The sequence below is a fragment of the Oreochromis aureus genome, linkage group 11 (genome assembly GCF_013358895.1).
Source record: "Oreochromis aureus strain Israel breed Guangdong linkage group 11, ZZ_aureus, whole genome shotgun sequence".
NCBI classification, from domain to species: Eukaryota; Metazoa; Chordata; class Actinopteri; order Cichliformes; family Cichlidae; genus Oreochromis; species Oreochromis aureus.
This window is the reverse complement of record NC_052952.1, coordinates 38,489,410-38,510,567: the sequence shown is the minus strand read 5'-3', so window position 1 is coordinate 38,510,567 and position 21,158 is coordinate 38,489,410. Positions and strand designations below refer to the sequence as shown.

The 21,158-nt window shown below is 47.8% G+C and overlaps 2 protein-coding genes across 2 annotated transcripts; one reads left to right on the top strand and one right to left on the bottom strand.

The window, feature by feature from the left end:
• Window positions 1-164: 164 nt before the first annotated feature.
• On the top strand, window positions 165-8,499 carry kiaa0319 (KIAA0319 ortholog). Its single transcript, XM_031749529.2, has 16 exons — window positions 165-338; window positions 1,174-1,231; window positions 1,615-2,261; window positions 2,336-2,423; window positions 2,613-2,711; window positions 3,576-3,704; window positions 3,777-3,936; window positions 4,016-4,164; window positions 4,260-4,411; window positions 4,634-4,772; window positions 4,857-5,016; window positions 5,092-5,228; window positions 5,326-5,448; window positions 6,224-6,314; window positions 6,390-6,481; window positions 6,972-8,499. Exons 2-16 carry the CDS (start codon window positions 1,189-1,191, stop codon window positions 7,127-7,129), a joined length of 2,367 nt encoding a protein of 788 aa, XP_031605389.1. The 5' UTR covers window positions 165-338; window positions 1,174-1,188; the 3' UTR covers window positions 7,130-8,499.
• aldh5a1 (aldehyde dehydrogenase 5 family, member A1 (succinate-semialdehyde dehydrogenase)) lies at window positions 7,560-16,745 on the bottom strand. Its single transcript, XM_031749541.2, has 10 exons — window positions 16,045-16,745; window positions 10,894-10,977; window positions 10,415-10,585; window positions 10,190-10,306; window positions 9,940-10,083; window positions 9,711-9,854; window positions 9,476-9,634; window positions 9,216-9,379; window positions 9,023-9,081; window positions 7,560-8,751 (listed from the first exon to the last, which is right to left on the bottom strand). The coding sequence occupies exons 1-10, from the start codon at window positions 16,333-16,335 to the stop codon at window positions 8,540-8,542; spliced, it is 1,545 nt and encodes a 514-aa protein (XP_031605401.1). The 5' UTR covers window positions 16,336-16,745; the 3' UTR covers window positions 7,560-8,539.
• Between the last annotated feature and the right edge of the window lie 4,413 nt (window positions 16,746-21,158).

Here is a 21,158-nt window from a genome sequence, read left to right as displayed (position 1 = left end):
GCAGATATCCATAAAAAGCCTCCAGTGTACGCTCGCTTCCGATTCATTTCCCCTGACATGATGCTGATATAACGGTTTCATTTGAAACACTAGCATTTGTAGGGTTTATTTTGAAAGGTGTTACCGGATGTGTATGCGTATGATTTTCGCGGACTCGACGGCGCTCGTGCTTTCTCAGCGGCACAGTGTGAGCAGGTAAATCTTTGTGGTTGAACCCCCACCGCTGAGTCCAGTATGAGGCCCGCGGGACTGACGGGGTCCGGCCGGGAGGAGCAGTGAGGAGCGGAGAGGCCAGCTGGGAGGCCCGCTGGGAGGCCTGGAGCGCCGGCAGGAGTCAGGTACATCCAGGTTAATAATAACCCGCGCGCCGTTTGCGGGTTCCATAATAAAAGCCCGCAAACGGCGCGAGGACGGTGTAATCGGTGAAACGTGCGCACACTGTGACGTCTGCTTTTGTCTGGGAGCGGTTAAATGTTACAAACGGCGACATTTGACGGCAGGTTGGATTCTCATCGTAATCTGCGCTGTTAGCCTTCATCATGCAGAACTACATTTAAAAATCATCAAAATTAGGGATTTCTATTCAGTATTGACAAAAAGAATCAGATGACTAACGTAAATTCAGTTTTTCTTCACTACGCGCTGCGATTCGGCTCGTTTATAAGTGATTGGGCTTTTTTCCTGCCTCGTCCTGTTTGTCAGGTTTCCCTCAAACGGCCTCACAGAGTTTAGATTTTTTAGCGCAAGGTTTCGGGTTTACTGGCCTAAACCTTTGCCGAATTAAAGAATGACTAATTTGGGTGCTTCAATTGTTATGAATATGTACTTATAAATAATGGAACATAAACTAGTAATTTTCTGAACGGCGTGGAACAGCCACAGTGATGCCTGGATGTGATTCTTGTGCATTTAGCTCCTGTTAAACTCGATTGTGTTTGCTTTATGGGGAGATTTTAAAATCAAATCAGGTTTTTTGGCTTCACGGGGCGAAGCTGCGTTTGTTTTCAGTGACAGCGTGGCGGCTTCGTGCAGCTGGGCGGGGCTCCAGGTGGCGCTGTCCACCGTGACGGTGCTGAAACCGTGCAGGGAGGACCACGTCACTGCTGACGGGTTCGTTTTCAGGTGTGTGAGGAGCAGCGATGATTTTTAACTTGCTGTGATTGATCGTTTCAGGCTGAAGGACCAACCATGTGGGAAAACATGCTTCTGCTACTGATCTACGCGGTGGAAGGTAAAAACATTTAGAAACCTCCAAATGTGGACGTGTTAAAAATGTCCGCACGGATTAAAACGTGTCACACCCAGGACTGTGTAACACGTTGTAATTCATTTATTTAAACTGAAATTTTAAACTTGTCGGCCTGTAATCTTATTCTGGTGATGGAAGGATCAATTATAAGTGTGCAGTAAAAACACACACAGAGTGACGACTACAGCAGGCTCTGTGGCGTTTCCCCTCAGACGATCAGACTTGTAAAAAGCCCATTTATGGTAAACCTGTCTGAGGTATGCAGTGAAGCTGAGCTGCCTTTATACTGCCCCCTGCAGGCTGCAGGTGCATCTTATTAAACCTGATTATTGAACTCGGATCAGGTAAACGTGTTTCTTTTGCAGCTGCAGTGGCATCTCAGTGCTGGCAGGGGGCGACCTTCTCCGAGGCTGTGGTGTCTCCCGTGGTCGAGAGCAGCGGTATTCTGCGGGTGCCCGGCGTGGCGTCCCTGCCGCAGTGTGTGGCGGCGTGCTGCGACCTGCCCGGCTACGACCTGGCGTGGCTGTTCGAGGGCCGCTGCTACGTGCTGAGCTGCCAGCAGAGGGAGAACTGCCAGCCCCGGCAGACGCCTGGTGCTGACTCGCTTCTCGCCTTCCTGCGGCGTCCGTCCCCGCAGACGCTGGTGCTTCAGTCCCTGGTGAGGGGGGAGCCGTACGGCGGACGCTGGAGGCCCCTCTCACGCTCGTCCGAGGCGCCCGGCAACTTGGAGGCTCTGAAGGATCTCTCCCTGTTTAACGCACCACATCGGGGCTTCCCGGACCCTGGGATGCTGGATGTCGAGTACTCAGAGGGCAGCCAGGAGGAGAGGGGCGGAGCCAGCCCAGAACGGGAGACTAATCAGCCGCCTTTGAAGGGGGGGGGCAGCTTCAATCAATCGGAGGCTGAGGACGGTCCAGAGAGGAGGCCAACAGAGAGCAGCGTGGCCCCGAACGTGAGCCGGGGAGAGGAGGGTGGTGCCGGGAGACAGACGGAGGTGGCGCCACAGAAATCGGTGAGTTCAGAGCGTGAGCTCATATGCTGTCTCCATGGAGACCACACTACAGCCTGTCATTGTCCTCCCTGCAGACGGAGAGCAGCTCCACCTCTCCACCCCTGAGACCTGAGACCAGCTCTGCTCCAGCCCACACCTTCAGCAGCAACACAGCAAACCCAGGTAAGCACCTCCGTCAGGTCAGGTCAGGTCAGGTCAGGTCAGCACACCTCCTTCAGGTCACACCTCCGTCAGGTCGCAGGTTCACTCCAGTTTGTTGTTTTAAAGATAAACTTTAGCAAACGTGTCTGAAGAGCGTCAGAGGTCCTGTCCCTCTGACCGGTGGAGCAGTAACTTATCCTCCACCTGCAGCTCCACCCCTGCTGGTGTATCTTGGAAACCCCGTAGAAGCGATCACGGTGAAACCCGCCGCTCCAGCTGCTCCTGAACCCACCAGCAGACCCACGTCAGGTGAGTTTATGACTAAAAAAATGTTTGTTTAAATCAACATTTGATCTTTTTTTGATATTTTGATTTAGTAATTTTAAAGGAAAAACAGGTTATTGAGGTCACGTGTCAGCCAGAGGAGTCGCCTCCTGCTGGTCACTGTAGATAGTAGTGATGGGTAGATGAGGCCTCCTGAGGCGTTTCAGCACATTCCCCAAACTGTATCCATACTGTGTCGACACAGTGTTGCTGTTTTGCTCCATACTGACACCTGCTGGACCTTAAATATCATTGCAGGCAACTTACTTGAGACTCACAACAGACACTGATTCAATGACCTCGTCATACTTGTACACTGTAAGGTATTGTACTTTCCATGGAATCATTTTATATCTTTTACATTTCAAATATTGTAGACATCTTTAAAATATAGTGTGAATGACATTAAGTGAAAATTAAAATGAAGGTATTGTGAATGTAACATTACCCATTTAAATGTAATTGACTCAGAGTTTATTATACATTTCTATTCAGAAAAATAAGTTTATCCAATGTTTTTGCATTCAGGCTATTGCGTTTTTTTGACACCATTTCCCCAGTTTTGGAAAACTCAGAGGTATAGATGAAGCTGGGGCACACAAAAACTGTAAAGCCAGGTGGGAAAGGTTCGGATGTCTTCCTTTTCCCCCAGTACGTTAAAGGATCCTCACACTCTCCACAATACTAAGGGGTTGGCAGCCCTTTATAATAAAATTCAGGACTGTCTGGTCCAGAACAGTTTTCCTAGATGCTTGATTTCAAAATAATAAAACACATTTTAATAAAAAAAATGATGATAAAGCTGTTCAGTGTGTCAGATGCGACATTTAACCTTAGTTTCTCGCACAGACGCTGTGAAGGTGCTTCAGTCTGTAGCCGGAACTCCACCTTCCACCACCCACCCGACTGTGACCTCTGACCTCACCACCTCCACCTTGTCAGCAGCCACCACGACGACGGCGGCGACTGAGTCAGCAGGTAAATTAAACAGGTTTATTGTTTTCTGTGTCTTCACACCGATTTCACGCCGTCTCTTTAAACCTTTTCCAGCTTCAGCGTCGGTGTCACACGTTGGAGGGTCAAACCGTGGTCCAGTGGCTGTCGTGGGCCCCGACAGGAGCCTGTCTCTCCCGGTGAGCAGCTTGTTGCTCAACGGCAGCGGCAGCAGTGACGACCGCGGCATCGTCAGCTACCGCTGGGAGGCGGTCAGGTGGGTCTGGAGGCTTTTCTCATATTTCTGTGACTGAAAGATCAAATTTGTTCAGTCGGGTTTCGTGTTTTTCCTCCAGCGGGCCTCCCGGGCTGAGGCTGGATGACGCGGATCATTCTGTCGCCACAGCCTCAGGGGTTCGGGCGGGGCGCTACACCTTCAGACTGACTGTCTCTGACCAGGAGGGGGCGACAGACAGTGCCTCGCTCACCGTCCGAGTCCTGGAAGGTGAGCGCCTCGGTGTTATTCAGGGAAGGCAGAGCTCTTCCTGTCAGTTTAAATCGCAAACGGGCTAATCTAAGGTCGTCTGCTTCCTCCTGCAGCCAGTAGTCTTCTTCCGGTCGCCCACGCCAGCGGCAGCCACTCGCTCACTCTGCCCAACAACTCTCTGGTCCTCAGAGGCTCGGTGACCAACGCCGATCAGACCGCAGTCCACTTCCTGTGGACCCGAGACAGCCAGAGTCCTGCTGCCGGGGTCAGTACCGACCGGCGCTGTGGCGGTTTACGTAAGAATGAGTATGACGCTTCAAATCAAACTTTATTATCGAGCGCAGGTTTGTGACCATTGGTCGGAATCATCTCCTTAATTTTACTGCAGTGATTAAACTTTAAATCAGTGACGGCTGATCGACCTCGCACTGGGGGAAACACTGTGTGTGTGTGTGACGGAGTGACCTTTGACCTTTGCTGGTTCCAGGACGTCCTGTACGGCTCCGATACTCAGCCCTCGCTCTACCTCGCTAACCTGGTCGAAGGCACCTACCTGTTCCAGCTGAAGGTGACCAACGCGCAGGGGCGCTCCGGCTCCGCCACGGCCACCGTGGAGGTGCGACCAGGTGAGGCTGAAAGCTCGCCGTACGTTTTGTTTTGTTTTACCCGGGCTTGTGCCGACGCAGACGTGTCCTCCCGTGTGCCCGCAGAGCCCGGCGGCGGCGAGCAGGTGGAGCTGGAGATGCTGGTGTCGGTGTCTCAGGTGAGCGTGGCTCAGAGGGACACGGTGGTCCGACAGCTCGCCGCTCTGATCCCTGTCCTCGACAGCGACGTCCAGGTGCGAGCGCTGCAGGGACACTCCCACATCAGGTACCGGCATGCGCCGCAGACCCGCCGCTCCACGCGCTGGCTCGCGTTAACCTGTCATGTTTTCTCTGCTCGCAGCACCGTGTTGCGGTTCTCCGTGCGCGGCGCCTCGGGACCCCTCTCCGCCTCCCGATTGGTCGGCGTGCTGCGCAGCCAGCTGCTCTTCGAGAAGAGCGACTACCTGCTGTTCAGAGTCCTGAGGGTGGACACCGTCTGTGAGTCCAGCCGGGGCACGGCTCACCTGTAACACCTGTGCACTCAGAGAGGGGCGGGGCGTTTGCCTGGGTTTAACATGCTCGTTTTTCCCCTCAGTGTGTCTGCTCAGCTGTTCCGGGCGTGGTCAGTGCGATCCAATCACCAAGCAGTGCGCCTGCGACCCCTTCTGGACCGAGAACCTGATTCGTCGTTACCTCGGCGACGGAGAGAGCAACTGTGGTAAAGTCTGATTTGTAGTCTTCAGTCACACTATATAATCACATAAGATATAAATAAAAGCCAAATAAAAGAAAAAGTAAATTAATTAAATAACTAATTTACTTACAAGAGAAACTAAATCTCACTGAGGTTAGAAGCCATTTCAGACTCAGTCTGAAATATTATAACTCTGATCATTTATCAGCACATATCCATACTTTATATCTATAAAACCAAGCTGACACTGTGAGACTCCATCAGAGGTGTGAGCATCACAGCAGACGTCTTTGTGTCAAAGTAACTGAGGATAAAACAGGAAGCAGATTTTCCTGTTCTGGCTTTTTATAGCAGAGAACCTTCAAAATATCCTGCAGTCGATCAAAAACTGAAGCAAACCATGAATCAACATGTGAACATGACCTGATGCTGCTGAAGTGAAGCAGAGTCACAGTTTGATTACAGACACAGCTGAGCAATCGTTTAAGTCTCAATGTCTTCAGTTTGAACAGCAGAGATGAGGCTTTGCCGTCAGAGGCCGACAGCACTGAGCACAGCAGCAGGCTGCGGCGTGATGAGCAGAGAATAATGCAGAAAACAGAGATGTGATGGTAAACTGGTCTCTGAGTGCACTGAGAGAGAGAGAGCACTTTTTATTCAAACTAAAATCGATGTGAATCAAAGCTGGCCTCCAAACGAGCAGTGAAGCCTGTGTGCACACCTGTAAATGTACCTGTACGCATCACACAGCACAGTTCCACACAAGCCGCTGACCCTATTGGCTGTGCTCCTCTGACAGAGTGGAGGGTCCTGTACGTCATCCTGACCAGCTTCGTGCTCGTCGTCCTCATCCTGTCGCTCGGCTGGGCGTTCATCTGCTGCTGTAAGAGGTGAGGACGCCGCTGCAGGTGATAGACTGATCCCGGGTGTGTTTCTGTGTGTGAACTCGTCTCTGCTGCTTTCAGGAGACGACAGACCAAAGCGAGGAAGAAAACCAAATACACCATCCTGGACAACATGGACGAGCAGGAGAGGGTGGAGCTCCGCCCCAAATTCAGTGAGTCACATCCCCACAATCCACCTGCGGAGATCGTCCAGGTCGGGCTGCGGCGGCATTCTTGTTGGTTCATGAAGTCGTTTCATCTTCGGTTCTCAAACCTGACGGCGGCTCAGGTAGCCGTCACCTTGGAGGCGGTCCTGCGGGGTCGCTGATTCGCTCTGTAGCTGTCATGTGACCAGGGTGTGGTTCATTGCTTTCGTCCTTTCCCAGGTGACCTATGCGTTCGCCTAAAGGATTCCACCTTGGGTCATGTGACTGAGTTCAGCTCAGCGAGCCTCGGGACCTCAGGTAAAAGGCGAGTCGTCTTCATGAACCGAAACGAAGCCGCCTCCTTCTTTTAAAGCGCCTGACTGTTCCCACGTTCCTGGGAATGTCCTGGTGTTCTTTGGAGCAGATGTTTCCCCGGAGTGGCGGGAGGTCGTCCTCCATCTTTATTCAGTAACTGAGACTTACACCAGTGACCCCCGCTGACCTTTCCCCTGTGCAGGTATCAAGCACCGCAGCACGGAGCACAACTCCAGCCTCATGATGTCCGAGTCGGAGCTGGACAGCGACCAGGACACCATCTTCAGCCGCGACCGCCCGGTCCGCAGCAGGAACCGCATCAGCGCCATGGCCGCCCGCAACGGCGACGCCTTCGGATGACGGGACGGCCGATCTCTCGCAGACGTTGAATGGTGCATTCTGGGACATGTATGAGAGACCACATTACCCAGAATTCCAGAGAATTCTAACGTGTCCCATTTCAAAGGACGCGAGGAACTCTAGACCCGGAGGACGGACGCGCGTCTGCTCGGACAGATAACAGGAAGAGCGAGAGGGCGGGACATGTCAGGCATCGCATCACACCACTGCCAGGCGTCCGATTCACAGCTGTGAGCTCGTTAGCTAACAGAGCGCTCGCTAGGAAACACGGCAGAGTCGTGGTTCATCTGAGCCCGGCTCACAGACGCCGTCCGCCAGGTTCAACTTCAACGTTTGTTGGTTAACGAGAAGCAGCGTGTGAATCAGACAGTTTTTAAAGTGAAACTGTGATGAAGGTTGTGAGCCGACATAAAAACACCAACACAGCTCGAAGTATCACAAACTCGTCTTTAATTTAGTCCCAAATACAAAATGTACACATGAACTTTGACCACATCCGCTAAAGTTACAGAGACAAACATCCAGTTATTAAACTGCTACAGATTTCATTAAAATGCTAACGTTTCACATGTAGCCGAGCCGAGTCGACAGGTTTGTACCCATTCATGTTTTCATGGCTCCGTGCGGCGCCCGGCTGTCGCTCTGTCAGCTTCGTTTCCAAAGAATCAGGCGTGTCGCGCATCACGTACATAATTTCTTTAGGAATGAATAAATTATTCCGACTCAGGAGGATTCATGTGAGTGAAGCTTTATGGACACTCGCTGCGTCGTGGGTGAAGCAGAAAATTAGTTTAAAAAAAAAATAAGTTTGATCGCATTTATTCGTTAATTTTCAGTGGTCCAATGTGGCGGTTTGTTAGCCCCTCCCCTTCAGTTTACAATCCCTTAACACTGATAGCAAAACCAGCCAATCACAGCAGAGCAGGGCAGATTAAAAACACTGATTAGCGCCTCCTACTGGTATGAGTTTAGGCAGTTCAGCACCAGTCTGAGAGACGGGTTCAGATAAGTTTAAACACCCGTGTGGCGAGCGACTGACCAACGCGCGTTTATGGTTCGTGTGCTGCAGCGAGGCCGGTGCTCTGACGGCGAGGCTGAAATACATTGTAAATGTTGAACTTTTGTGCTTTTCATGTAACTTTGATGTTTCATGTTTAGTTTTGGTGGGCGGAACCATCGTAATATGACAAGCATAAGCAGCCAATCAGAAAAGCTTTGCGCTGATGCCGACTGTGTGAGCATAAGGAGTAAAGAGAAGCGAGGAGCGACAGCTGATTCAAAATGTGATTTACAAACAACGTTTTTGATCCTGCATGAATTCAAACTTTATTGAAGGAGTTATCACGTGTTAATAAAAGAATCCGACCACCTCCACTGAGTCACAGCTCTTGTACCGCCTCCTCTTCCTCCTCATGGTTTGAGGCCTCCAAAGCACACGTACTTCACTTCCAGGTACTCGTCGATGCCGTACTTGGAGCCCTCACGGCCCAGGCCGGATTCCTTCACCCCGCCAAACGTGGCCTCTGGCGTGGACAGCAGCCCCTCATTGACGCCGACGATCCCCACCTCCAACGCCTCCGCCACCCGCCAGATCTGACTCACGTCCTGCGAGTAGAAGTAACCTGAGAACAAAGGAGAAGGTCAGAGCTACAAGGCGCCGCCGCGTGAACCTTTCTTCTATGGTGTCAGACGTTACAGTCGGCCGAGCCGAAGTCCAGAGAGACGTCGCTAAACTAACTGCAAACATGCCCCTCCTCGTTTGTCCATACGGGGCGGGAAAAAGCATAATGAGGCTAATTTACAGCTCTCAGAAACCGACATGTCTGTGACGCTGCATGAACAGCCCGCGATCTGCAGTGTAGGAACCAATCAGCTGCACGCAGGTGGACTCACCTGCCAGCCCGACGCTGGTCGCGTTAGCAACAGCCAGAGCCTCCTCCTCCGTGTTAAACCTGCAGATCAGACACAGGTGAGCTCAGACGGCTTCATAATAAACGAGAATCTGCGTCAAGCCGGGATTAAACCCGCAGATCAACAAAACCCGTCTTTGAGTCGGGTTTAATCTCGATCACCCGTCTGGACTTGCCTGATGACGGGCACGAGCGGCCCAAAGGTTTCCTCCTTCGTGCACAGCATGTCGGCGGTGACGTCGGCCAGCAGAGTCGGCTCCATGAATGAGCCGTCGAGGCGCTTCCCGCCTTTCACCACCTTCGCCCCGCGGGAGACGGCGTCCGAAATCTGATGGAGCACCTGACGGGGAGAGACGGCGTTCAGCGGCGTGCGGGTGTGGTCTTTAAATAAACTTCAGTCATTTATTGTCCGCATTAACATGGAAACGGCGTTTACCTTCTCTGCGGCGCGGGCGTTGATGAGCGGCCCCTGCGTGGTGTCGGGCTCCGAGCCGTGACCCAGACGCAGCTCGGCATCCATCGCTCCCCCCAACTTTTCCACGAAGCGATCGTAGACGGCACTCTGGACCAGAAACCGGTTCGAGCACACACACGTCTGCAGGAAGAAGAAGCGTTAGCGTGCACAACGTCGGCGTTCACCTGTGGAACAGGTCAGCAGGAGATACCCTCACCTGGCCCGAGTTCCTGAACTTGGATGCCATGGCTCCGCCCACCGCTTTGTCAAGGTCTGCGCTGTCAAACACAATGAAGGGGGCGTGGCCACCCAGTTCCATAGATACCTTCTTCACAGTGTCAGCGGCCATTTTCAGCAACACCTGAAACCAAAGTTTTATTTAAGCAAGCGTTTCTGCTTTTTAGTGAAACGCTTCCTTAAATAGGCAGGCGGCGCTCAGCTCTGACCTTCCCGGTCGCCGTGGATCCAGTGAAGGAGATTTTAGCCACCAGAGGGTCGGTGCAGAGGACCCGCCCGACCGAGGGCGTCGACTCTCTGGAGCACGGAACCACATTGAACACCCCTGCCGGGATCCCCGCCTGCTCCGCCAGCTGAGGGGAAAAAAAACCCACGCCAAAACACAGGAAGTGAGTCAACGATCTGTGTAACACGAGGAAACAAAGTGCCGACACCTATCCAGATGTTTGACGTACTCACCTCTGCCAGTGCGAGAGCCGATAGCGGCGTGTCCTCAGCTGGTTTAACCACCACCGTGCAGCCGGCGGCCAGCGCGGCGCCGACCTTCCTGGTGATCATGGCGCTGGGGAAGTTCCACTGGAAATGAACAACAGCGCATTTAAATTCTTTGCAGGACGTCATGTGATGTATTCATTGCCCTGAAGGCCGCCACTGGCCCTTAAACGCATGTCATGGGCTGCTCACCGGTGTGATGATGGAGGCCACGCCCACCGGCTGCTTCAGGAGGAGGAGCTTTCTGTCTTTGGCTGGAGACGGCACGATGTCACCGTAAACTCGCCGCGCCTCCTCAGAAAACCACTCGAGGAAGGAGGCGGAGTACGAGATCTCCCCGAGAGACTCGCACATCGGTTTACCCTGCAACACACACACAGACGCACACACACACGCACAGACAGAGACGCACACACACGCACGCACAGACAGACACACAGACACAGACATAGAGACACACACACAGAGATACGCACACACAGACACACAGCAGGATGAAGAGTTTGTTACAATAATCACTTTTACAAAAACTTGATGTTTTCTTATTTCAGTAAAACAAACATTTTAAAGCAGTATTTATTTGAAAAGTACTACAGTACAAGTACTCACTCGTTGCTGACATGTACTGCATGTTCAGGTGTCCTACAGGTGAGTTCATGTTTCATACTCACACATTCAAACGTGATCAGCTGGGCGAGCTCGTCTTTGTGCAGCATCAGCAGCTCGAACCATTTCCTCAGCAGGACGCTCCTCTCCTGCAGGACAACCAATCAGAGCACAGCACGGGTCACTTGCACGCCTTCATTATCACATTTAACCGTTCACACCTGTCCCCTGCCACCATGCTTCACTCATATTGATGGAGACGCAAAGAGAGAACTTTAGTTTCATCAAAAGAAACAAACAATTCTCTCATTTACAGCAAAAAGTAGAAACTTTATCAGAGAAAATACTCTGAAAAAGTTTAAAGTCAAGGACCAGAGTGAGGACACATCCAGTCCTAAGTTTGCTCCTGCAGTTTTTTCTTTTTGATGGATCAGATATCTGTCCCTGCTCGTTGGTTCATCCTTCAGCGGGTCACCTCCTGTGTTGGTGACTGTATGAAGGTGGAGCTCAGTCAGCCTGCTGACCTTTAACAAAGCCGGACTTTGTCTCTGCACTGAGGGAAACATTAACCTGTGAGGCTGCGAGTGTTTAAACATTTAACCTACGGTTCAAGCAGAGCTCAGCTGCATCCACACACTCACTGCTAACGTCTCTAAGAACAAGAACCTCACAGCAGATAACTGCATTAAACATGCTCGCAACGCTGCAGGAGCACACCTGCTGTCCACGCGAAACTCTGTACAATTACGACATATTTGAACAGTGTGCTGTTAGCGGGGAAACTCCGTGTCTCCTCACTGCAGCCTTTGTGTTTTGTGACTGTTTAAGGGACGGTGCTCATCTCGGCTCACATGTAGTTTTCTCTGGTCCCCTCCCCAATCAGACCAGGAGTGACATGTTTAGCCGCATGTTCTCCTTAAATTGCTGGCTGTCTGAGTGGTGTCCCAGAAACGATGTGGGCTTCATAGATAATTGGCAAACCTTCTGGAGGAAACCTGGTCTTGTTAGGAGAGACGGCATCCATCCCACTTTGGATGGAGCAGCTCTCATTTCTAGAAATATGGACCAATTTATTAAACCCCCCAAAATATGACTATCCAGAGTTGGGACCAGGAAGCAGAGTTGCAGTCTTACACGCCTCTCTGCAGCTTCTCTCCTCCTGCTACCCCCAAAAACCCATCTCCATTGAGACTGTGTCAGCTCCCAAACAGACAAAAACAAACTAAAACCAGCAATAAACAACTTAAACATAAAAATCAAAAAGAAAGAACAATACAGTATCCACATCTGAACCAAAGAGTAAAACAGTGAAATGTGGATTATTAAATATTAGGTCTCTCTCCTCCAAGTCTCTGTTAGTACATGACTTAATAATTGATCAACAAATCGATTTACTCTGCCTTACAGAAACCTGGTTGCAGCAGGATGATTATGTTAGTTTAAATGAATCAACACCCCGAGTCATTCTAACTACCAGAAATCCCGAAGCACAGGCCGAGGGGCGTGTGGCAGCAATTTTTCACACCAGTCTATTAATTAACGAAAGACCAAGACAGACTTTTAATTCATTTGAAAGCCTGATGCTTAGCCTCGTCCACCCCAGCTGTAAAACTCAGAAACCAGTCTTACTTGTTATCATCTATCGTCCACCTGGGCCTTACACAGAGTTTCTCTCTGATTTCTCAGACTTTTTATCTGATTTAGTGCTCAGCTCAGATAAAATAATTATTGTGGGTGATTTTAACATCCATGTAGATGCTAAAAATGACAGCCTCAACATCGCATTTAATCTGTTATTAGACTCAATTGGCTTCTCTCAAAATGTAAAAGAACCCACCCACCACTTTAATCACACTCTAGATCTTGTTTTAACATATGGCATAGAAACTGAACATTTAACAGTGTTTCCTGAAAACCCTCTGCTGTCTGATCATTTCCTGATAACATTTACATTTACAATAATTGATTACACAGCAGTGGAGAGTAGACTTTATCAAAGTAGATGTCTTTCTGAAAGTGCAGTAACTAAGTTTAAGAATATAATCCACCCACTGTTATCATCTTCAATGCCCTGTACCAACATAGAGCAGAGCAGCTATCTGAACGCTACTCCAACAGAGGTCGATTATCTTGTTAATAATTTTACCTCCTCACTACGTGCGACTCTGGATACTGTAGCTCCTGTGAAAACTAAGGCCTCAAATCCGAAGTACCTGACTCCGTGGTATAATTCTCAAACACGTAGCCTAAAGCAGATAACTCGTAAGCTGGAGAGGAAATGGCGTGTCACAAATTTAGAGGATCATCATTTAGCCTGGAGAAATAGTTTGCTGCTTTATAAGAAAGCCCTCCATAAAAGCCAGAACATCTTACTATTCGTCACTGATTGAAGAAAATAAGAACAACCCCAGGTTTCTCTTCAGCACTGTAGCCAGGCTGACAAACAGTCAGAGCTCTACTGAGCCAACAATCCCTTTAACGTTAACTAGTAATGACTTCATGAACTTCTTCACAAATAAAATTTTATCATTAGAGAAAAAATTACCAATAATCATCCCACAGATGTAATATTATCTACAGCTACTTTTAGTACCATCAATGTTAAGTTAGACTCTTTTTCTCCAATTGATCTTTCTGAGTTAACTTCAATAATTAATTCCTCCAAACCATCAACGTGTCTTTTAGACCCCATTCCTACAAAACTGCTCAAAGAAGTCCTGCCATTAATTAATGCTTCAATCTTAAATATGATCAACCTATCTCTAATAATCGGCTATGTACCACAGGCCTTCAAGCTGGCTGTAGTTAAACCTTTACTTAAAAGCATCTCTAGACCCAGCTGTCTTAGCTAATTATAGGCCAATCTCCAACCTTCCTTTCATATCAAACATCCTTGAAAGAGTAGTTGTCAAACAGCTAACAGATCATCTGCAGAGGAATGGCTTATTTGAAGAGTTTCAGTCAGGTTTCAGAGCTCATCACAGCACAGAAACAGCTTTAGTGAAGGTTACAAATGATCTTCTTATGGCCTCTGACAGTGGACTCATCTCTGTGCTTGTCCTGCTAGACCTCAGTGCTGCGTTTGATACTGTTGACCATAATATCCTATTAGAGCGATTAGAACATGCTGTAGGTATTACAGGTACTGCACTGCAGTGGTTTGTATCATATCTATCTAATAGACTCCAATTTGTACATGTAAATGGAGAGTCCTCTTCAGACACTAAGGTCAATTATGGTGTTCCACAGGGTTCAGTGCTAGGACCAATTCTATTTACATTATACATGCTTCCTTAGGCAGCATCATTAGAAGACATAGCATAAATTTTCACTGCTATGCAGATGACACGCAGCTCTATCTATCCATGAAGCCAGGTATCACAGACCAATTAGTGAAACTGCAGGAATGTCTTAAAGACATAAAGACCTGGATGGCCGCTAACTTTCTGCTTCTTAATTCAGATAAAACTGAGGTTATTGTACTCGGCCTGAAAATCTTAGAACTATGGTATCTAAGCAGATTCTTACTCTGGATGGCATTACCTTGGCCTCCAGTAACACTGTGAGGAACCTTGAGTCATTTTGACCAGGACATGTCCTTCAATGCACATATTAAACAAATATGTAAGACTGCTTTCTTCCATTTGCGCAACATCTCTAAAATTAGAAATATCCTGTCTCAGAGTGATGCTGAAAAACTAGTTCATGCATTTATTACTTCCAGGCTGGACTACTGTAATTCTTTATTATCAGGATGTCCTAAAACTCACTGAAAAGCCTTCAGCTGATCCAAAATGCTGCAGCAAGGGTACTGACAGGGACTAGAAAGAGAGAGCATATTTCTCCTGTTTTGGCTTCCTTCATTGGCTTCCTGTTAAATCCAGAATTGAATTCAAAATCCTGCTCCTCACATACAAAGTCTTAAATAATCAGGCCCCATCTTATCTTAATGACCTTGTAGTACCATATCACCCCATTAGAGCACTTCGCTCTCACACTGCAGGCCTACTTGTTGTTCCTAGAGTATTTAAAAGTAGAATGGGAGGCAGAGCCTTCAGTTTTCAGGCCCTCTTCTGTGGAACCAGCTTCCAGTTTGGATTCGGGAGACAGACACTATCTCTACTTTCAAGATTAGGCTTCAAACTTTCCTTTTGCTAAAGCATATAGTTAGGGCTGGACCAGGTGACCCTGAATCCTCCCTTAGTTATGCTGCAATAGACGTAGGCTGCCGGGGATTCCCATGATGCATTGAGTTTTTCCCTTCCAGTCACCTTTCTCACTCACTATGTGTTAATAGACCTCTCTGCATCGAATCATATCTGTTATTAATCTCTGTCTCTCTTCCACAGCATGTCTTTATCCTGTTTTCCTTCTTTCACCCCAACCGGTCGCAGCAGATGGCCGCCCCTCCCTGAGCCTGGTTCTGCCGGAGGTTTCTTCCTGTTAAAAGGGAGTTTTTCCTTCCCACTGTCGCCAAAGTGCTTGCTCATAGGGGGTCATATGATTGTTGGGTTTTTCTCTGTATTTATTATTGTGCTATCTACTGTACAATATAAAGCGCCTTGAGGCGACTTCTGTTGTGATTTGGCGCTATATAAATAAAATTGAATTGAATTGAATTGAATTGAATTGAATGTCTGTCTCCTGTCCGCTCGCAGTGGCGCAGCAACAGGAAGACGCTCGTTAAAGTTTGGGTTTAGTCTAAAAACTGATTCCTGGGAATATGAGTTAACCCAATAAACATTTCCAAACATTTAATGTTTACAAAAGCTGTTTGACAGAATACTGAGTCGATATTTATAATTGAAGGTACATTTATAGTTTTTTAGTGGAGTACGGTGGGCGGAGAAGGCCATAAAAGAAAGTTTTGAATTTGTGTGAAAATCCTTAAATCAGGTGGTTTCTGTGTTAGCCGTATTAAAGTCTGACGTCTGTGAATAAGATCACTGACAGAAACTCCGACAGTCAATGTGGATCACTTACGTAAGAATTCCAGTGCTTTGCGTTGAGTACGGGCAGAGAGTCCCGTTTAAAAAGTGAAACCTGCACATATTGTAGTATCCGGTGAATTTTATGATATCCGAATAAAAGTCTGGCTTCTGTCAGTCGGGAAGATGCCAGCGTTGGGTTGTTTCGTTTAATTTTCAGGGCGGAAATGCGACAATAATTTTAAATCGTCGGTTTTTAAAGTGGAGTTCTGTGAGTGCGCAGCCTACCTTGGCTGTGTACTGCTTCCAGGAGTGAAACGCTTTGTACGCAGCGTCCACCGCCCGCTTGGCCTCCGCGGGGCCGCAGTCCGATACCCGGGCTATCTCCTGTCCGGTGGCCGGGTCCAGGACGGGGAACACCGAGGCAGCGGAGATCCAGCGGCCGTCCACGTAGCCCTGCGTCCGGAGGAGCGGAGCGGAGACATCCAGGCTGTAGCTTCTGTGCATGGCGGCGGGCAGGCCGGGGAGGAGCTGCCGGAGGAAGCAGCGGGTCTTCAGCACGCAGACAGCAGCGGACATACCGGGGGGTGTGCAGCCGGGGAGTCGGACTCTGTGCTGGATGTTTGATCCGTTCGTCCGCGCAGATCTGCAGCTCGAGCCTCCTGCGGCTTTCTGTCGGTTTCAACCGGTACGACAGTCACGTGACTCCGTTCAAACGCAGCGGGCCTTCCGCCCGGAGCTCTTCGTCTCTGCCGGGGACAAGTTTGCTTTTAGAGGCGGGAGAAACACACAGACCGGCACCAGTACCATCATCATCATCATCATCGTAACATGATCAGAATCAGAAGACTTTATTTTTCCCCGAGGGGCAATTAACAAACAGCCGAGCAGCATAACGTTGAAGATAAGAACAATAAGAACAGGCAATGAAATAATAAATACACAGAATATGCAGTTTTAAAATTACACAGTTTTAAAATTAAAGTGACTGAAAGGTGGATAAATAACTGTAAGTGAGTAAAAGTGAATAAAGTGTCAGTAGTATAAGAAGAGTGTAGTTTATGTTTCTGGGTGTGGGAAATGTTCTTATCGGCTGGAGTTAAAAAGCAGAGTGGCAAACACAGTTAATTCTTAATTCAGACTGTATCTCACATTGTCATCATATGTAGACCAATAATTTTATTTTATTTATTTATTTATTTTTTCTTCACTGAGTGTAGTTTTTGTTGTTTTGGGTTGTTATGTTATGTTTTTCTTAAATGTTCAAATTAATAAAAAACTTTAATTACAAAAAAAGCAGAGTGGCTTTGGGGACAAAGGTGGCTCTCCTCCTCTCAGCCCTGCAGGAAATGCAGAGGAGGCGTCGCCCAGAGGCAGTAGCGGTTTTTGATACTGGCGACACGGGCGGTTGCCCGGGGCGGCATCACGGGCATCGGCAAAAAAAAAAAAAAAAATTGCTCGTACTCATGCTGCCCCGACGGCAGCCAACGCATATTGGGAATGTCATAGACACCGATCGGTTTTCTATCGCCCATTTGCTGGGAGTAAGGGCGCCCTCCGTTTGCGAGGTGCGCCTGCTGCTTGCGGCACAGGGAGGAGAGGGCGGGGCGGCGGGGGATTCTCTGGCTGGCTGGAGCAGCATCTAATAACCAACTCGCAAAATAAAACAAAATAAAAACAAACCAACAAACACGAAAACACCGGACATTATGATACAGACTTATAATTTGCACCGATGTTTTTTCAAAATTCTATACGCGAAAAGTGAGCGCGAGAGCCCTCAGTGCGCCTGCGCGCTGCTGAAGTCAAAGTAAACTTTATTGTCACCTCCGCTACATACAGTCCAGTATATAGAGAGACGAGACGACGAGGCTCCAGTTACAGCAGTGCAAGTAAACAAACAATAAATATAAGAAGAGTAAGAAAATAAATATACACTTTAGGACCAGGGGTAAAGGGATCAATAACAATTTAAAATTTATAATTTACAGTTTGATGATTTAAAGTCTCACACACAACCTGTCGAAAGGGGAGGGAGACCTGCTGCTTCCAAATAGAGCACATTTCATTCATAATGTTGTAAATCCAAACCCATTATGTATTCATGATTTGAATCCTGGGTTGTGCGAAATCCCAGAAATACACCCTGGCCAAAGTCAATCTGTGAACTAAGGTGTAGGTCTGTTAGGTTATGTTGTGGTGATCCTCGGGTTGGGGGATTTGTGTTCATACTGGAGTGCAAAATTAAAACCAATGGAAGATGGACAAGAAAAGTTCAAAGCCATCAGGTGCTCAGTTTAGAAAAAAGAGAAAAGAAGAGGAGAAACGAGCAAAAGATGCAGGTAACCAGATGTGTGATTGGATAATGGCAGGTCATCCTGAAACAATCAGAATCAGAATACTTCATTAATCCCTAAGGAAATAATGTGGGTTACAGCTGCTCCAAGAAGAAATGGTAAAAATAGCAACAGTAACAGACTAAACTCCAAACAATACATTATGTTACAGATTTTACACATTTAAGAAATAGCACTAATATATACAGATCACTCAGTTATAAATATCAAGGATTAACAGAGGTGATTATAAATAAATATCAAGAAAATTGACAAGAATATTCCAGAGTAGAAAAGAGTGTGTGTAAAAAGGCTGTAACTACTGCAGTGTTCACACTGTGTTAGGTGGAGGAGTTGTACAGAGAGATGGCAACAGGCAGGAATGATTTCCTGTGTCGGTCAGTGGTGCTTTTTTGTAATCTCAGTCTCTCACTGAACGTCCTTCTGTGACTAGCCGGCACGTCATGTCATGGAGTGGGTGGGAGGTATTATCCAACATTGTCTTTATCTTGGACAACACCTGCCTCTCAGACACCACCCTAATGGAGTCCAGCTCCATCCCCATAACATCACTGGCCTTTTCGATCAGTTAATTTAGTCTGTTGGCATCTGTGACCCTCAACCTGCTGCCCCAGCATGCAACAGCATAGAGGATAGCACTGACCACAACAGAGATACAACAAGATAACATCAATTAGTAGGGTTAGTGAAAACCAGGCGCCAGAGGGAGTGTTCGCCCAGGGCGTCAAACAGGCTAGGACCGCCACTGCCCAGAGGGGAGCCATTGAAATGCGGGGTGAAGAATGTGAGAGGGGTCGTTGATGATTTTGGCTGCCTGTCTAAGGACCTGTTGGCTGAAAACCTGTGCCAGAGTTCTGACAGGCAGGCCAATGATTTTAGAGCACACTGATGCAGTGTGCTGCAGTCTGTTCCTATTCTGAAGGCTGAGGGAGTGGAACCAGCAGGTGATGGAGGTGGTCATGATCAATGTTCCCTCAAATCTTTCATGTGTCTGAGTGAACACACAAACTCCCTGAGCGTCCCTTGGACCACTGTGAGCGACATCAGACGTGTGCACTGTGGTCACGCCAGCATCTAATCCATCCAAGTTACATGGTTTATTAAAATAATCAAATTACAGCATTTACATTTATGTTAGACTACTTTTAATTAACTGCTTTAGCCCACTTACAATGAAAATGTAAAAAGAATCTAGCCATTGACCTGTGTAGGATGTTAACACTATTGGAAGTAAAAACAACTTGAACTCCAATTTCGAAAACACAACTTTCTTTCTTTCTTTTTTTTTCTTATAAAGCTCTAACTTGTATTATGAGTCTGTGGTCTGGGAGAGAGTCTGTAACTCTGTCTGCCAAATACAGGATATAATGACCAATGTTGGGCAATTAATTATATAGTTACTTCTTCAAAAAAGTAACTCAGTTTGGCAAACAACAAAGTTTTTTTGCAGCTTTTTTTTTTTTTTTTTTTTAAATGTAGCCAGGGCATTTTTAAATAAACATTTCAAACTATTTCCAGAACAATCAGCTGTTCTGCATCAAATCTGATGCCACACAAATTATTTGTGCCACTCCAAAAATAATTTCTGTCCACTATGAGATAAAGGAGAACAACAGCCTGATACCTGCAGGCCTGACAACAGGAGATGTATCACTGCTGTAACACCTGTAACATTCAGCAGCCGCCTCATTGTTCTGACACACACAACAAAACTATTGACTACACTACACACTAACTACACACTAACTACACACTAACTACACAAGATTTGCGCTAAACGTCTCAAATCTCTCACATCTCAGAACACCGCCGTCACTCCTAAAACTTCCCTCCGTTTCTTAACAACTAGATGCCACGTTGCCATATCATTTTTTGATTGGTCGACACGGTACTTTTTTCGACCAATAGGGAAGAGAGGGGGGGTTTGTTTTTGCTCACAGGCTTTCGAGCCTTTTTTTTTTATAAACGCCGTTTTACCGTTTCTTCCCGCAGTAAATATAAACAACGACAGTATTCAGGAAGAAAACCAAACATTGCAGATATTTTTATCATAACTCTGGTTTTACGTGGCCGATCAACACAATTTAAAAACTGGTATAAAGTCCACACATTTTCCGTCAGTTGTTCCGTCTGTCCTGCTCACATCTCCAATGGTTGGACACGTTGTCATTAACGTGGCTTCACCGCACATCAGCCACGCCGCTTTGCTCGCTAAAACACCGGTGTCGGCACATAAGGACGCTGTCATAGCCTGTCAACGACGTTGATTGGCTGCGTATACGAATGTGAATCGCATTATTGGCTGGACTATAGGATAAGGTGGCATCGTTCTAATCCCATACAGGAGCAGCCAGTCACTTACTGACTAACACTGCAAAACTGAATTGCTAAAGTATTAACTTTAATTTCAATTCAGGTTAGATTTTTTTGTGCGCAACGCAGATTTTCTGTGCTCAGAGACCGTGCCAGCAGTGCGCAATTGCGCACGTGCGCAGCTTAGAGGGAACATTGGTCATGATGCTTTCCAGGAAGGCATAGTAGAAAGTCATCATGATGGGTGTGCTGACTCCAAAGGACTTGAGTTTCCTAAGGAGGTACAGCCGTTGGTGGCACCTCATGAGAATCTCCTCTGTGTTGGCAGAGAATTTCAGGAGGTTGTCAAAGATGGTTCCCAGGTATTTGTACTCCTCAACTACCTCCACTGGCTTCCCGTGGATGGTGGAGGTGACTGAAGCAGCCAGATCCCTCTGCCTACTGGAGAAGGTCACCACCATCTCTGTGGTTTTGCTCATGTTCAATTCAAGTTTGGAGCTGTCACGCCACTCTACAAAGTCCTGCAGAGCGGGCCCGTGGTGTTGTGAGGCCCTGAGAGCAGTGACAGGAGAACTGGGTTGTCAGCATATTTAACCAGGTGACAGTTGGGCTGTGTGGATCTGCAGTCATCGGTGTAGAGTAAGCAAACTAAGTAAGCAAACTGAAGTGGGTCCATCAGGGGGTCAGTTGCTCTTGCGATGTGTTGTTTTATGCTCTTCTCCATGGCCTTCA

Excerpts from the sequence above, each read along its gene's own strand:
- kiaa0319 (XM_031749529.2), top strand. The coding sequence starts at position 1,189 with ATGTGGGAAAACATGCTTCTGCTACTGATCTACGCGGTGGAAG. Across the intron at positions 1,232-1,614 it reads ACTGATCTACGCGGTGGAAG|CTGCAGTGGCATCTCAGTGC; the intron begins GTAAAAACATTT and ends TTTCTTTTGCAG. Across the intron at positions 3,705-3,776 it reads GGCGGCGACTGAGTCAGCAG|CTTCAGCGTCGGTGTCACAC; the intron begins GTAAATTAAACA and ends AACCTTTTCCAG.
- aldh5a1 (XM_031749541.2), bottom strand. The coding sequence starts at position 16,335 with ATGTCCGCTGCTGTCTGCGTGCTGAAGACCCGCTGCTTCCTCCGGCAG. Across the intron at positions 10,307-10,414 it reads TGGCCTCCATCATCACACCG|TGGAACTTCCCCAGCGCCAT; the intron begins GTGAGCAGCCCA and ends GTTCATTTCCAG. Across the intron at positions 9,855-9,939 it reads GATCCACGGCGACCGGGAAG|GTGTTGCTGAAAATGGCCGC; the intron begins GTCAGAGCTGAG and ends CTTTGGTTTCAG.